The sequence below is a fragment of the Chiloscyllium punctatum genome, chromosome 15, assembly GCF_047496795.1.
Source record: "Chiloscyllium punctatum isolate Juve2018m chromosome 15, sChiPun1.3, whole genome shotgun sequence".
Lineage (NCBI taxonomy): Eukaryota > Metazoa > Chordata > Chondrichthyes > Orectolobiformes > Hemiscylliidae > Chiloscyllium > Chiloscyllium punctatum.
Window position 1 is genome coordinate 2,390,470 of NC_092753.1, and position 16,190 is coordinate 2,406,659.

The 16,190-nt window shown below is 40.7% G+C and overlaps 1 protein-coding gene across 5 annotated transcripts in view; it reads right to left on the minus strand.

Moving 5' to 3' along the window:
* Positions 1-16,190, minus strand: part of LOC140485981 (polycomb protein SCMH1-like) — a 116,701-nt gene that overhangs the window by 45,398 nt on the left and 55,113 nt on the right. For all 5 annotated transcript variants that reach the window (XM_072584464.1, XM_072584460.1, XM_072584461.1 and 2 more), the window contains 4 exons: positions 11,846-11,916; positions 7,523-7,757; positions 5,646-5,734; positions 3,495-3,738 (listed from right to left, as the gene is read on the minus strand). In XM_072584464.1, coding sequence (XP_072440565.1) covers positions 3,495-3,738; positions 5,646-5,734; positions 7,523-7,757; positions 11,846-11,916 — 639 coding nt within the window. The remainder of the gene's footprint in view (positions 1-3,494; positions 3,739-5,645; positions 5,735-7,522; positions 7,758-11,845; positions 11,917-16,190) is intronic.

Sequence of the window (16,190 nt, forward strand, 5' to 3'; positions counted from 1 at the left end):
TTATATTATAAATTTCTAAATACTCTGCTCTATATACATTATAATAGACTCTTAATACTTTTCCAACCATAGACATGTTAACTGGCTTCTAGTTATCCTTCTTTGGTCATCTTTTCTTTTAAGTAAGGTGTTACACTGGTAGTTTTCTAATCCTTTGGGACATTTCCAGAATCTGAGGATGATTGGTATTTTACTACCACTGAATCACCATCTGTTGTGATCTGCTTTAAAATCCTAGGCTGCATCTCATCATGTCTAGGGGATTTGTCAGCGTTTAGCCCCATTAGTTTCTCTAGTACTACTTCACTCATGACAGTTATTGTATTTTTTTCCTATCTCCATTTTGTCTCTTGATAATTTAGTATTTTTGAAAGGTTATTAGTGTCTTCAACCATAAAAAGTCTTGCAAAGTATTTATTTATCTCCTCCACTGCTTCCTCTTTCCCCATGATTTCCCAAGGTTTGCTTTTAAAGAACCCCAAGTCCACTTTGGCCTCTTATTTTCCTTTTCGTTTTAGGGAGGTCTTAGTAGATTTTTTTAATATAAATAGCTTCCCTTTTCAACTTACTTAGAACTCCCCCTGGAAAGAAAGGGGAGGCAGAAACTATAGCCCATGTGTGCAGTGGGCAAGGTCTCAGAATCTAACATAAAGGAAGTTATAACTGGGCACCTAAAATCTCAAGTAATTGGGAAAGTAATGTTGAACCAAATTTTCTGAGGGAGTAACATGTGCTTATGAATAAAGGGGAGCTCAGACATTGACGTACTGTACCTGGATTTTCAGAAGGCATTTGCCAACATTTCACATAAAAGGTCATGGGGTAAAGTACAAGCTCATGGTAAGAGAGGTAATGTTGAAATGGTACATCTGCTATATTGATTGATTGAAGTAAAACAGCATGCATAAATTAGTCTTTTCCAGATTGGCAGGATGTAATGAGTTGGGTTCCACAGAGATCTGTATTGGGGTCTCAATTTTTTATAATTCACGTCAATAACCTAGATATGGGAAACAAAGATATGGCAGCTAAATCTGCAGATGACAAAGCCAGGTAGGAAAGTACTTGGTGAAGATAATAGTGTGATATAGACAGGTTGACCAAATGGACAAAAATATGGCAGATGAAATCCAATGTGATAAATAGTGGTGCTGTTCACACTTATTGGAAGAATTTTTTAAAAAAGGAGCATTATTAAACGTAATAGAACTGCAAACATTCAAAAATGCAGAGGGATCCAGATGCTCTAATGCATGAGACACAGTTAGTATGCAGGTACAGCAAAAGATCAAGGCTGCTAATGGGATGCTATCTTTCATGAAGAGAGAAAGTAAATGTAAAAGAAGAGGCTCTGCATCAGTTGTGTCGGACACCAACTAGAATAGTATGTGTAGTTTTGGTCTCATTATTTAAGGCAGCCATGATGTGGAGGTGCTGGTGTTGGACTGGGGTGGACCAAGTTAAAAACCACACATCTGGTTATAGTCTAACAGGTTTATTTGGAAGTACTACCTGATGAAGGAGCAGCGCTCCGAAAGCTAGTACTTCCAAATAAACCTGTTGGACTATAACCTGGTGTTGTGTGACTTTTATATTTAAGGAAGGATGGAGAAGGTTCAGAGGCAGTTAATCGGGAATGAGCGGGTTATCTTAAGATAACTTGTGGATTATCTTGAGTAGGCTGGGCTTGTTTACATTGAAGTTTAGAAGAGTGACTTGATTCAAGTGTACAAGATACTAACCATCTTGACAAGGTGAACGTGAAAAGATTGATTCACCTTAGGGACAGTGCAGAGCTGATTTAACTCTGATTTAAAATCAGGGATTGCCTTATTTTAATCTGCCTTTGACAGATTAAGAGAATTACTCTGAGGAAGATGTGAATTTGGAACTGTGCCTCAGAAGGCAGTGGAGACAGGGTAATTAAATATTTAAGGCAAAGTTAGATTGTTCTTGTTCAAAAAGGGAATCAAAGGTTATTGGAGTTGATGGGAACACGGAATTCAGAATACAAACAGCTTAGCCATAATCTTTAGGAAAGGCAGAGTAGGCCAAAAGGGCCAAATAAGTTTGCTCTTACCTCACATGTTCCCTCTCCCAACTACATGCATCCGACTCCAAACTCCCAAGCCTGCCTGCACCTTCTTTGATCTCAAAACCCTCTTGCATTTCCACTGTTCAGGCTCTCTTTCTCACCAAAACTCTCTTGCAGCCTGCTTTTCTCATTCTATACTCCTTCACAGCCTTCTTCCCTTTCCCCATCCCTCTGTTCTTACAGCTTTCTTCTCCCATTCCAACCATACATGTAGCCTCCTTCCAGCCACTTTACTGACTCTCCTTCTTAGTCTCCTTCGCCTCAAACTCAATTTTGTACCTCCTTCCTAGCCCCACCCATTATCATCACCTTCTCCTCAACCCGACCTCTTGCAGTCTTTTCCTTCCTATTATTTTAACAGCCCACTTCCTACACCTGTTCTTTCAACTTTCTTCTCTTCTCCAGCTATTCTGTCAAAAACCTGGCAACCACATCTTCGCACCTGACCTGAAGTGTTACTCTCAGCCTCCTCCTCCAAACTCCACTCCTTTTGCAGGCCTTTTCACTACCATCATGCAGACTCCCTTCTCACACAACCCTTCTGGCAGCCTTCTTCACCAAGCCCCAACTGCTTTGGTGCCCCCTTGAGATAATTGCCATTGTTGAATAAATAATTATTTTTTGTTTTTATCAGTAAAATAAACAAATCAACCAAGGTTATTTGACTCTAAGCTTAAACAATGTAATGTGTACTTAGTAAATATGATAGATACTTGCAATCTATGATAGACTTTTTCATAAAACCTATAGTTAACACAAAAACTCAATTTCATGGCTGAAAATATACAAGGTCTACAGAGCACCAACCATTGACTAACTTTATAATATTAATGACGAGTGAAAAAGGAAAGATCAGTATAGAGCTGCTGAAAAGTAATACCCTACAGACCTTTCTCAAAAGGGATGTACAATGACAAGTCCTTTTCCTTGAATATAATTCTTTATTTACACTGAAGGGTAACGGACCATACACACACACACAATACAAATGACAGTTGAGCAAAAATATAAAAGGAACATCATTATGCACTGCCTATAATGTGTATTCCAACAAACACTATTGGAACAGAGCATAGAAAACACGTGAAGCAGAAAACTACAAATTTGTCAGCATTCATTCAAAACTTCAAAGCAAGATATTATACAATGTTTATTTTAAACAAACTGAATAACTGACCTGTAGAGGTCAACTACATGGGCTTTAGCAACATCTGCAATGTCAGTTTATAGATATCGAATAGATTAATGTAACATAGACAGGCTGATAAAATTATATGTCCACAATGTAGCACAAGAGTTACAAGAGCTCTTTTGAAATTTTAGTCTACAATGTTCCACAATTTAGAACACTGTTTTTGGCAAACTTCGTACAAAATGACAATCTATTTTAAAACCTTACCTCTATTTCCAGGTGGCTGAAGGCCATCGCCTGTCATGCCACACCATCCAACTGGAAAGATGTCACGAGAATCATATCTGCACCAATAATCAAATGCGCCTCTCCAGCCATCAAATGTTATGAAAATGTCATCGGCTTTCACTTCACTAATAGTTGCTGGACAAATCAGATGAGGGTTTTTTCGATCCACTGCTTCTAGTTTCATCCCAACTTTGAAATGATTGTGCTGAGGACTTGGAGGTTCCTCAAACAGAAAAGACATTAGTATTTTTCCCCTGCCGAAGTGCATGCATGAACTTAACACAGAACACATGGATTGTTATTCCTTTTAATAAATAGAATCCAGCATTTCTGGGCTGCGACTATATTCAACATTTTCAGATGTGCAATAAACTTTTGTCAATGTAGAATGTTTGCAGATAAATGATTGATGCATCATTTTTTTCACTAAACAGAAATCCAAAACATATGGATGGATCACAATTTGATGAGTTTAGGGAATTTTAATTTATACAACAGGAAAATAACTACTGAAAGAAGCCAAAACTGCATTAGAGTAACAATTGACATTAGCAGCTGATAGAATAAACTCCTCTCTTCCATTGATGATACTTCACCCACACCCAAGCAACACCTTGGCCCAATTGCTGATTTTAAGTTGAAGTCTTTAAAGCATAATTTTAAGGAAGTGTTTGCTGATTCTCTCCTTCTCCCCACTCCCATTTCCCTATTCCTTCCTTTGCTGAGCCCCATTTCAAAAGAGCATGCATGCACAGTGCTGTACTTGCTATGGCATCATATGTAAATTCTACCTGATGACAATGTCTGGAAGTCATGCACAGGAACATTTCTAGATTAGTTCACCTGCATAGTTACCCGCAGTTCTGAACTTTACTCCTCACATCACTCCCACCAGTATTGGCCCTGAGCCTTGCTCCCCAACCCTTTAACCTCAATTCTTGTTGCCAGTGACTGTGGCTACCCGTGACATTGCTGTTGTCGATCATCTGACTGCACCAAATCACAGATTATTTCACTCACACATTTGCTGATGGATTCACTGCGAGCTAATTATACCAAATATAGGATAGAAGAAACCTGGGATTGGAAGAGCAAGCTCCTCATCATTATCTTCTATTCAGTTTTTGGGAGGTGAGAGACAGCAGGAGATACAGCATTTCTCCAATTGAATAGTGGCAAAGGGTTGATGTCTGATTTTCAAATACTGGCAAATCTTTTATATCCACCTTTGAAGGCTAAGGTTCTTAGCTCATTTGAGACAGTTATCTCTAGCAATGCAGCACATAGGTGGAGGCGAGGACTTAGCAATGTTATTGTTAGACTATTAATCCAGACACGCAGGTAATGTGCTGAGGACCCAGATTTGAATCCCAGCTTGTCAGAGGAGTTCAATTTTTAACAAAAATCTGGAATTCAGGGTCTAATGATGACCATGAAACCATCTCAATTATCAGAAAAATCTACCTGGTTCATTCATGTCATTTAGGAAGGTATTCCTGCTGTCCTTACTTCGTCTGTCTAAATGTGACTCCTGAACCACAGTGATGTGCTTGACTCTGAATTGCCCTCTAGGCAATTAGGAATGGGCAATAAACGCTGGTATCACCAGTAACACACAGTCCCCATGAATAAACAAAATCAAACATTGCTTCAGCACGACACAACATCAACCTTAATTTACTGATTCAAGTCAAAGTCTTCAAACAGAAACATTCCGAGAGTCATAGAGGTCTACAGTATGGAAACAGGCTCTTTGGCCTAACTTTCCCACACCCGCCAGGTTTTCAGAATTAATTTCTGACTTCAAGGGTTTTTTGTCCACTACTGCACTGTTTATCAGTTTTTTTAAAAGGTAAAATCAGTCCAAGTTTTTCCTTGGAATAACAATGTAACTTTAATCATCATGTTCACATCACTAAAACAAAAGAACACAAGTTAATTTTTTTTACAGAATGGCAACTTCCAAGACAAGCACTATTTTACAGGACCATGTGCTGCCTAATTATTTAAGAGGATATGTTACACAGTAAGAAAATGAACTTTATTACAAACATCCAACAAGCAGTGAGGCACCAAGCATAATTTTAAAAAGTCACAAATTTAGCTAATCTTTTAAAAAGATTTTGTTACCTTCTTAAATATGCACGCTGGGGCCATTTCTGCTCCATTTAGTGTTCGCAACAGAAACATTGGCCAGGATGAAGCATTCATTCTGAAACCTGTTCACTCATTAAAAAAAAAACGAACAAATAAACAAACAAATCAGTTAGCCAACATTGAAGTAGCAGAAAGGTCCACTCCAAAAAACATTTCATATGCCCAATAAAGTGATAGGATCTTTAACTTCACCTGGAATGCCAATGAATCTTTAGCATGGATGAAGTTCTACCCCTTACAAGGATGTAGACCTGTGATTAATTTTGCACTTAGGATCAAGGCCATTTACACGGTTACATGCCCTCTAGCCTCTGATGAGGTTCAGAGCTTGACAAAACATTCTACAGTTAGTGCCCTCTGTTTTAGCAGTAAAAACATTTTTGGAAGGGTCTTTTTTCTCAAAAAAGAATCTTTTGCAAATTGCCCAGAGAAGCCAAACCCCTTCAACAGTCCAGACATAATTCAAACTGGTGATAGCAGATGTAGTGTCATCAATTCAATCTACAGTATGCCATTTTACCTGTGGATGCTGAAATAAAGAAGGTCTTTGCCAAAGCATCAAGGCCCAGGAATTTCAAATAACTGGAGCATGAATCCGAAGGGAAGCCTTGGCTAGCCCATGCGATTGAGTCAGGATATGGTTCCAGAACACTGAGGAGCTCAACACTTGGCAAGAAGGGCTCTTTAACATTTGTCAGTATTTTAAAGACCAGCATCATAATCTTGTCAATAATCTTCTCTTCCCCATAAAAAAATACATTTACCTGTTGATGTCTTCGTAAATTTCAACATATTCTGAACTAATCTGGTTTACGTTTTAGAGTAGAGATGCAAATAATTATTACCTCTCTGTTGCAATATGTCTCAACTTTTATTACTACAATAATATAATGTGCACTGAAATGTAAAGTGATACTTCCCAGATAAGTCCAATACTCATTCTTATTAACCATCCATCACCCTGACTTGCAGGATGCCACAAATAATTATGTCCAATTCTTTTTCAGGAAAGGCTATTTTCATGCTATCCGTGCTTTTTGTATTTTGGGATAAACCTAAACAATGTTGATGTCAATTCAGTTTTGGCACAAATCACTTGCAGTGAACAGAAACCCCATGAAACTGGTATGCCTCCAGCCCTTTAAAACAACATGCATTGGTGATTTCTTTAACATGAAACAGAACCACTTTAAAAACAACCTTTTCAGATGGCTTACATATAATGGTGGTACCAACATATTGATTGGTTGCTTTATGAAATACACATTATCAGATTTGTTAAAAGATAGATCTTGAATATAGGTTTGCTTGCTGAGCTGCAAGGTTCATTTCCAGACATTTTGTTACCCTACTAGGTAACATCTTCAGTGGGCCTCAGGTGAAGCAGTGCTGAAAATTCCTGCTTTCTATTTATATGTTTGGGTTTCCTTGGGTTGGTGAAGTCACTTCCTGTTCCTTTTCTCAGGGAGTTGTGGATGGGGTCTCACTTGATGTGATCTCACTTGATGTGATCCTTCGATTGGGACAACATATCCATCCTAGGACAAGCCAAACAAAGACATGCACAAGAATTCTTAGAAGCATGGCATTCCAACCGGAACTCTATCAATAAACACATCAAGTTAGACCCCATCTACCACCCCCTGAGAAAAGGAACAGGAAGGAATTTTCAGCAGTGCTTTGCCTGAGGCCCACTGAAGATGCTACCTCGTAGGGTAACAAAGCATCTGGAAATGAACCTTGTAGCTCAGTGAGCAACCTTCATCCAAAACTTCAACCTGAGCTACAAATCTTCTCAAAACTTGCAAAGATAGATCGCTCTCTTTCAAGCAGAAGTTTTATAACCTTACCAAGTGGAGGCTGCAGCATTCCACTGTTTTTCTCACAAGTTCCAATAGGTTGTATATCTGATGAATCAACCAATCGCCAGAAGTCATTTTTGTTGTCACTCCCATCTAATCGTAATCGTAGCCTTGCTCCAGATATGCCAACCACAGTAGCTATACAAATTGAGGTAACATTTCTTGGGTCCTGAGCCTCAAGTTTCATGTCTATTTTGAACTCATTGGTGGGTGGTGTTCTTGGCTGGAAGTGAACGCACAACGTAAATACACTTTTTGAACAAATATCTTTCTCAGCATAGTTCTATAAGAAGCCATTAAACACAAATTTCAAAGTCACTTATCTGTGAACACCCTTAAAACAGTTAAACTACCACAAGATATCTCACAACTAAGCCCTCAGAACAGGGTTTCAGACCAAGAGTGTCCGTAAGAAAGTTCAAGAGTCGAAAACTTTCACTCAAAACTCTGGAGAAAACTGCATGTCAATGCAATCCAGAAGTGCCAAATCCTGAAAAGAAATTCAAGTTATCATAGCAAGATAATTGATTTACCATCCGCAAGCAGCCTTGAACCCAATGCTTAACACTTCCACTTTGCTAGGTTTTGGAGAGCGCCACCTGCTTTGGATTTTACAGACCAAACTTGCACTGTACCAGGCAGGAAGAACTAAAGCCTCACGGATACGATCACGTATGTGCAGGGTGATGGCGGTGGGCACCTGCCTCATCAGCCTGGACCATGAGGAGGCCTTTGACAGGATATTGCACACCTACATGAGAGATGTACTCTGCAAAATGGGCTTTGGGGACTATATCTGCAATTGGATCCAACTGCTTTACTACATCAACATCAGTAGTGCAGTCTCAATCGATGGGTAGGAACCAGACAGCTTCCCAATCCGATAAGGAGTCAGGCGGAGCAACCCACTCTCTTCTATGCTGCTTGTGTGTTGCATCGAGCCTTTTGCCAAGTCCATCAGGAAGGATGTAAATTTGAGAGGTGTGACAGAAGCAACAGAGGCCCACAGGTCAAAGCCTCCCTGACATGGATAACATTGCCATCTTCTGCTGACAGTGTGCAGTCTCATGAGCATCTGCGACCAGTTCGAACTGGCCTCAGGTGCAAAGGGAAATCGAGGTAACAGTGAGGTCACATTCTTTGGGAACTGAGCCAACTGATCCTTCATTTCCTTCACCATCAGGACAAGTTACTTGAAGGTGCTGAGTATATGATTCGGAGGGGCCAAGGCATGTGCCAAACCTTGGGAGGAGCATATTACCAAGGTGAGGCTGAAACTGAGCTTTAAAAATCTGATCAGGTGTGAGGTCCTCTTGGTTTTTCTGCTGTATATTGCACAGGCCTGTGCCAATCCACGAACTCTTGACACTGCAGTCACCTAAGCCATCTTATACTTCATTTAGAGGTCAAAGAGGGATTGGGTCCACAGGGACATCACATGTAAAGCACTGGGCAAGGGGGCTTACTCTATCCTCATCCTGATGGCCACCTTTGTTTGTGGTTGCATCAACTATGTACTACCCAAATGCCAAGTGCCTCTGCTTACTGAGGTTCTACCTGCCTCCCATGCGTGCTACAAAGAAGGGCCTCTCTGCCGCAAAATGTTCCAAGTAGTTGGACTGTCCCATACACCTGTACCTCATAGAAACATTTTGTGAAATAAAACAACTTGGACCACAAGTCCTCATTTGGCAGTGGTCAGCACGAAGCATGCTCGAGACCCTTCAGGAAAAGGATGGGGGGGGGTTGACCTTGTCAGGTGATTCCCAAGCAGACTGTCAAAGCCATTTGGCAAAACACCTCATGGTCTGAATTTTCCGAGAAGCACTGAGACATAGCTTGGCTGGTGCGAGAATGGCACTACCTGCGAGATCCTTCACGTACACACAATCGGTCAACAGCATCACATGCTGCCCTCAAAAGAGCTGCAGAGAGGATAATTCTGTCACACATTTCCTTTTGGAATGTGTCTTTGCAAAGGTAGTCTGGAGAGAAATACAATGGTTTATAATTGAGGTTCATTCCGAGCAGCTCATGACACAGGACTCTGTGCTCTATGGTCTGTTCCCGGGAATGCACACTGACAAACATGAACTGCACCTGGAACGCCATCAACTTGGTGAAACATACATTTTGGTCTGCCTGAAACTTGCTGGCCTTCCAGTTGAAAAGGAGTTGACCCCGACAAAGTGGTGCAGACTGGCACATTCCAAAGGTCTAGGACTACATGCCGAAGGAACCACTAAAAGTTGGAGCTGCTGCCACCAAAGCATGTTGAGGTAAGACCACCATAAGGTCTTCCTGCCAAAGTACAATGGGAGTCCGTTCAGTTATCGGACCCTCCTCGTGCCTAAATGTATGTCCCAAGAAATGCCTTGGTTTGCTTTTACAACTCCAGGGATTGCCAAATTTCTAGTGTTTACTTGCTTCATGTACAAAGACTGTAAAAAAAGTTTCATTAACTATGTATATATAAAGAATGAAGTACATTTTTGCAAAATACACTCCCCTGGACACCTTTCAAGAATTCTGCCTTTTTTGAGGCCTTTGAAACCTTTCTTATTCCAATTCCTACTGGGATCATTCCTTTTTTTTCTTTTGCACATCTGAGATTTGTATATATATCTGCCTTTTGACTTTGCTCTGTCTACATTATATGCACAAAGTGTATATAAGTTCTTTAAGTTCTGCCCATATGGCCAATATGAGATGGCAACTGAGTAGGATGCTCCAGCCAGAGCTCCTCCGCTCTATCTGTTCTTCCTCTTCTTTTCTCCTCTAAGTTTCTTATTCTTCTTCTCTCCAGGCCTCCAGCGACTAGAGACCTCCCAGCCTGGCACAACAGCTTCCCTTAGTGGCCTCTCAGCCTGACGCAGCGGCCTCCCATAATAGCTTTCTAGCGTATAATTACCACTTCCCAGCCTAGTGCAGCTGCCTCTTGGCAGAGTGGCCTCCCAATTTGACATGCTACAGTGAACGTCCAGCCTAGTGCGGTAACCTCCTGGCCTGGTGCAACAGCCTCCCAGCATGATGTGGCATGGCAACCTACAAGCCTGACCTAGCAGCCTCCTGGCATGGCAGCCTGACCCAGCAAGTGGTCAAAAGCGGTGTCCTTGCCTCGTGATCCAAGAGGTGAAACCCAATGCAGTCTGGAGGCTAGGTACCAGTGTAGTACCATGGATTGGAAGGTTGTGGTTCAGAAGTTTTACTTCTGCAATGCTGGACATTTTATTTCTCTATTTTCTAAGATTGTGTAACTATAGAAGCAGTACGTACATACCTTTGCACCCAAGATGACACTAAATGGTGACGTATAAACTGTTCACTACACTCGTTCAGTATGTGACAATAAAAACTAATTCCACAGCCTTACTTTAAGAGCCTTTTTAAAGAACCTAAGATGCCATCCATCCCTACTGCAGTAATTGACATCTTGATCAAGGTTACATTACCTCATTTACACCCCTTCTGTTTCTTCTCAAGATTTCATACTCTAGAATATAGAGCTGCTAATCCTGTCCCTCCCTCAACTATGTCTCTATGATACTCATGATATCACATTCCCAAGTGTTAATCAATACCCTCAACCCAGCTGCAAGGTTCCTTACTTCAAAATAAATACGACCCCCCTTTGACAGCCTTAATTTGACCATATTCACAATGCCTTCTAAACCAACTTTGCTTTTTCCTCTGTCTGCACATCACCCCCTATTGTATCTCTATTCCATAGCCCTTAACCCTGCAAACCTAGGTTAAACCCACACCAACTGTATGAGCAATGCTCTCCCACCCTCAAAGTTAGAACAAACAAGAAATATTTTAACAGTGATTAATGCTGAACAATCAAGAACCACTCAACTTGCAACTGGAAACAAGAAAAATCATATTAAACTTCCAAAGTACAGTTTGAAAGATTAAGTAGAAACAAGGTGTCCTCGAATGGGAAAAAATAAACAGTTACTCCAATTTGAGCTCAGACCTTCACATTGTTTGCGAGTATAAATAACACGCTCAAGCTGCCATGCATGTTTCTGGCATTGTCGAATACTGCCAAAGTTGGACATTAGAGGCGGGGGTAAGGGACATTATGGACATTATATGACATCCACAGAACGTATCCCTGGTCCAGCTCTATTTTAGGAATATGTGAATATGAGGATACACGCTATGTAGCCAATTAAGCTCATATTTTCAACAGTACTATTCTTGTCATTTAAACTAATAACTTCATGCAGATGCACATCAGAAACGTGTCATGATGAAATTGTGTCAAACTGATTGCAATTCCAAATTCAGTTTGTGGTTACTTGCCTGTTTAAAACAATGTGAAGGAGCAGGGACTTCTCCATTTTCCTTTAAGTACTCATCCCAGTTAAAATGTTCTGTGATTAACAAGAAACAGTTTAGTAAGTCATTTAATCGAACCATTTCACAGCCAGTAATCCTACTCATGGTCATACTAGAATCACACAAATAACAAAGGAATATTTATTCTGCTTTGCTTCATGGGGTTTTGGTTACTGTCACTTATTGAATATACACAACAAAGGCAATTAAATTCCACAGTTGGCTTGATAAGACATTTTCAATAAACCACACCAAATTATCATTCTTTAAATTAAGACAAAAAAAAAATTCATGACTCTTAAGCTATTATGCAGGGCATCAAATCTTTTCACGAAACTAAGTGATCGCATAGAAAAAGGAGGAGGAGGAGGATGTTCAGCCCTTTGGGCCTGCTTCGCCATTCACTATGACCATGGCTGATCATCCAACTTCATAACCTACTCCTGCTTTTCCCCTGTATCTTTTGACCCCTTCAGCCACAAAATGCTATACCCAGCTCCTCTGGGATACATAATGCTTTGGCCTCAACAGCTTTCTGTGGTAGTGAACTCCACAGGCTCACCACTGTCTTGATGAAGAAAATTCTCATCTGTCCAAAAAGGAACTGAACAGAAGCTGTTCCCGTTAATAAAAGAAAGAAAAGAACAAGATGGCATAGATTTAATGTGACGGGAAAATAAACCAAGGGCGATGGAAGATACCCTGTACGGCTGTTCAAGCCGTGAGTTTCAGCAATAATAGTAACTGAGTTAACTGTTAAAGGTCTCTGGAAGCAACTTTATTTGAAGTGAATAGTGTTGGGTGACTGAATTTTGGAATCTCAGAATTGTTATGGCATAGAAGGAGGCTATTCAGCCCATTATGTCTGCACCAGTTCCATTACCTTGTGTTTATCTCCTGCTTTTTCCTGTTTCCCCTGCACACTTTTCAAATAACCATCACTGCCTACCTGGAATGCCTCTCTTGAACCTACCTCCATCACCATTTCATGCCATAACAATTCTGAGATTCCAAAATTCAGTCACCCAACACTATTCACTTCAAATAAAGTTGCTTCCAGAGACCTTTAACAGTTAACTCAGTTACTATTATTGCTGAAACTCACATCTTGAACAGCCGTACAGGGTATCTTCCTCTCAGTTTCTGGAGTTTTCTCCTCAGAACATTTTGCTGTTTTGGCAAGGACTAGATGAATAGCACCACTAATAGTCATTCTGAATAAAGCAGTTTCTGACAATCAAACACCCTATACTCTCAATTGCTGAAGTGTTTGCAAGCAAGAATCTGCTCAGGAGCTTATCAATCATTTGCTGAAATCATACAATTTTGTAGAAATGTTATCTGGAGTTCAATGTTCAAAATAAACTTTAAATTTAAAAGAAACACAGATCTTCATAGAATTGAAAATTAAAATCCATTTATCTTCCACACAGAGCCTTAAGTTTCGAAATAATAGTATACTTTGATCTTTCACCATATTCCAAATGCATTATTCTTTTCCGATACTTAACAAAATTCAGTTTTGCTCAAAATCCAAACAACTGAGGCTAAACAGGGCATTACATGTTGCAAACTTTTAGAATGCCAAAACAAGTGTCCGCAAAAGTAGTTAATAGCACAGTGTCATGAGTGGTGAATCACACTCCCAAGAGCAGTAATAATGTGTGGTGTTAACAAGGATTTGCCATTCTTGTTTTATGGTTTGTGGCTCCTTTTCAACATCAGTTTCATAAAAGACCGAAATTCATCAGCCGCATATAAATGTCAACAGGAATGTTACACAAACCCACCACATCTCCAACATGCCCAATTATGCAGGGAAAAAACTGGGATGAACCTGAATCCGATAGCTAGTTAAGTCAGGCATCTAGCATTTTACTGGATTCTGTGATCCTTATATAAAGACAGATAGCACAGCAAATTTAGACAGAAGGACTTTCAGATGGGCATTTCCAAATACTGCAAGTTAATTTTTTGATGGGATGCAGCTAAAGCTTCTCAATGAAACCTAGGTTCAAGACAGATACTCGTTACATTGTTTTTTTTGTCAGTTACAAAATAACAAACTGAGGTTCCATCAACATTTGGATGTAGAGAAAGTGTGATGAATATATCTAAAGGACTTGAGTACAAGGATGCAGAAGTTATGCTGCTGTTATACTCAACCTCTGATAAACCCCACAAGGGGTTTACTGTGAGCAAATCTGGGCATTACACCTTCGGAAAAATACATTTGCCTCACAGGAGTACAACACAGGTTTACAAAAATCATAAGAACTACTTCAGCAGTTAGGTTTGAGGAGAGATTGCCCAAATTAGGCCTATTTGATCGGATGGAAATCTTCAAAATATTGACAGGAAAAGGCAGGATAAAGATAAATTCTTTCCACTTGTTGGAAATTCTGGGAGGGCATTGTTTGTGAATTTGGACTAAATCATTCAGGAGACACGTTAGGAAGCACTTCTATGCACAAAGGGTGGTAAGATGCTTGGAACTCCCTTTCATAAAACAGCAATGGATATAGAATCAGTTGTTAATTTTGAATCCGAAATAGGTACCGACTTTGCTTAACAGAAAGTTAAGGGACATGGGCCAAAGTCAGGAATATGAAGTTAGGCTATAGATCAACCATGATCTCACTGAATGATGCAACAGACTCGAGGGGTTGAATGGCTTTGCCCTGTTTCTATGTATCCATAAGCAATTAGACAATAGATAATAGGTATAGGAGCAGGCCATTCGGCCCTTCAGGCCAGCACCATCATTCATTATAATCATGGCTGATCATCCACAATCATTATCCCTTTCCTGCCTTATCCCCAAAACCATTGATTCCAATACCTCTAAGAGCTCCATCCATCTCTTTCTTGACAGTATGGAGAGACTTGGCCTCCACTGCCTTCTGGGGCAGAGACTTCCATATATCAACCACTCTCTGGGTGAAGAAGTTTCTCCTCAACTCTATTCTAAATGGCTTACGCCTTATTTTTAAACTGTGTCCTCTGGTTCTGGACTCACCCATTAGAATTGATTACTTACTGTGTGGAAACAGGCCCTTCGGCCCAAGTCCACACCGACCTGCCGAAGCGTACCCACCCAGACCCATTCCCCTACATTTACCCCGTCACCTAACACTACGGGCAATTTAGCATGGCCAATTCACCTAACCTGCACATTTTTGGATTGTGGGAGGAAACTGGAGCACCCGGAGGAAACCCACGCAGACACGGGGAGAACGTGCAAACTCCACACAGAGAGTCGCCTGAGGCGGGAATTGAACCTGGGTCTCTGGCGCTGTAAGGCAGCAGTGCTAACCACTGTGCCACCGTGCCGCCCACAAAGTGGAAACATGCTTCCTGCCTCCAGAATGTGCAATCCTTTAATAATCTTATACATCTCAATCAGATCCCCTCTCATCCTTCGAAACTCAAGTGTATAAAAGCCCAGCCACTCCAATTTTTCAACATATGATAGTTCTGGAAATTGACCTCGTGAACCTACGCTGCACTCCCTCAATAGCCAGAATGTCCTTCCTCAAATTAGGAGACCAAAACTGCACACAATACTCCAGGTGTGGTTTCATCAGGGCCCTGTACAGCTGCAGAAAGACCTTTTTGCTCCTATACTCCCAATTCCTCTTGTTATGAAAGCCAGCATGCCATTAGCTTTCTTCACTGCCTGCTGCATGCTTGTTTTCATTGACTGATGCACAAGAACACCTAGAGCACGTTGTACTTCCCCTTTACCTAACTTGACTTCATTTAGATAGTAATCTGCCTTCCTGTTCTTGCCAAAGTGGATAACCACATATTTATCCACATTAAACTGCATCTGCCATGCATCTGTCCACTCACCTAGCCTGTCCAAGTCACCCTGTACTATCATAACATCCTCCTCACATTTCACCCTGTCACCCAGCTTTGTGTCATCAGCAAGTTTGCTAATATTACTTTTAATACTTTTATGTATATCATTAATGTATATTGTAAACAGCTGCGGTTCCAGCACTGAACCTTGTACTACCCCACTGGTCACCGCCTGCCATTCCGAAAGGGATCCAAACCCATTTATCACTTCTTTGCTTCCTGCCAGCCAGCCAATTTTCAATCCACGTCAGTATTTTGCGCCCTATACCATGTGCCCTAATTTTGCTCACTAATCTCCTATATGGGACTTTATCAAAGGCGGTCTGAAAGTCCAGGTACATTACATCCACTGGCTCTCCCTTGTCCATCCTCATAGTTATATCCTCGAAAAGTTCCACAAGATTAGTCAAGTGCAATTTCCCCTTCGAAAATCCATACGGAC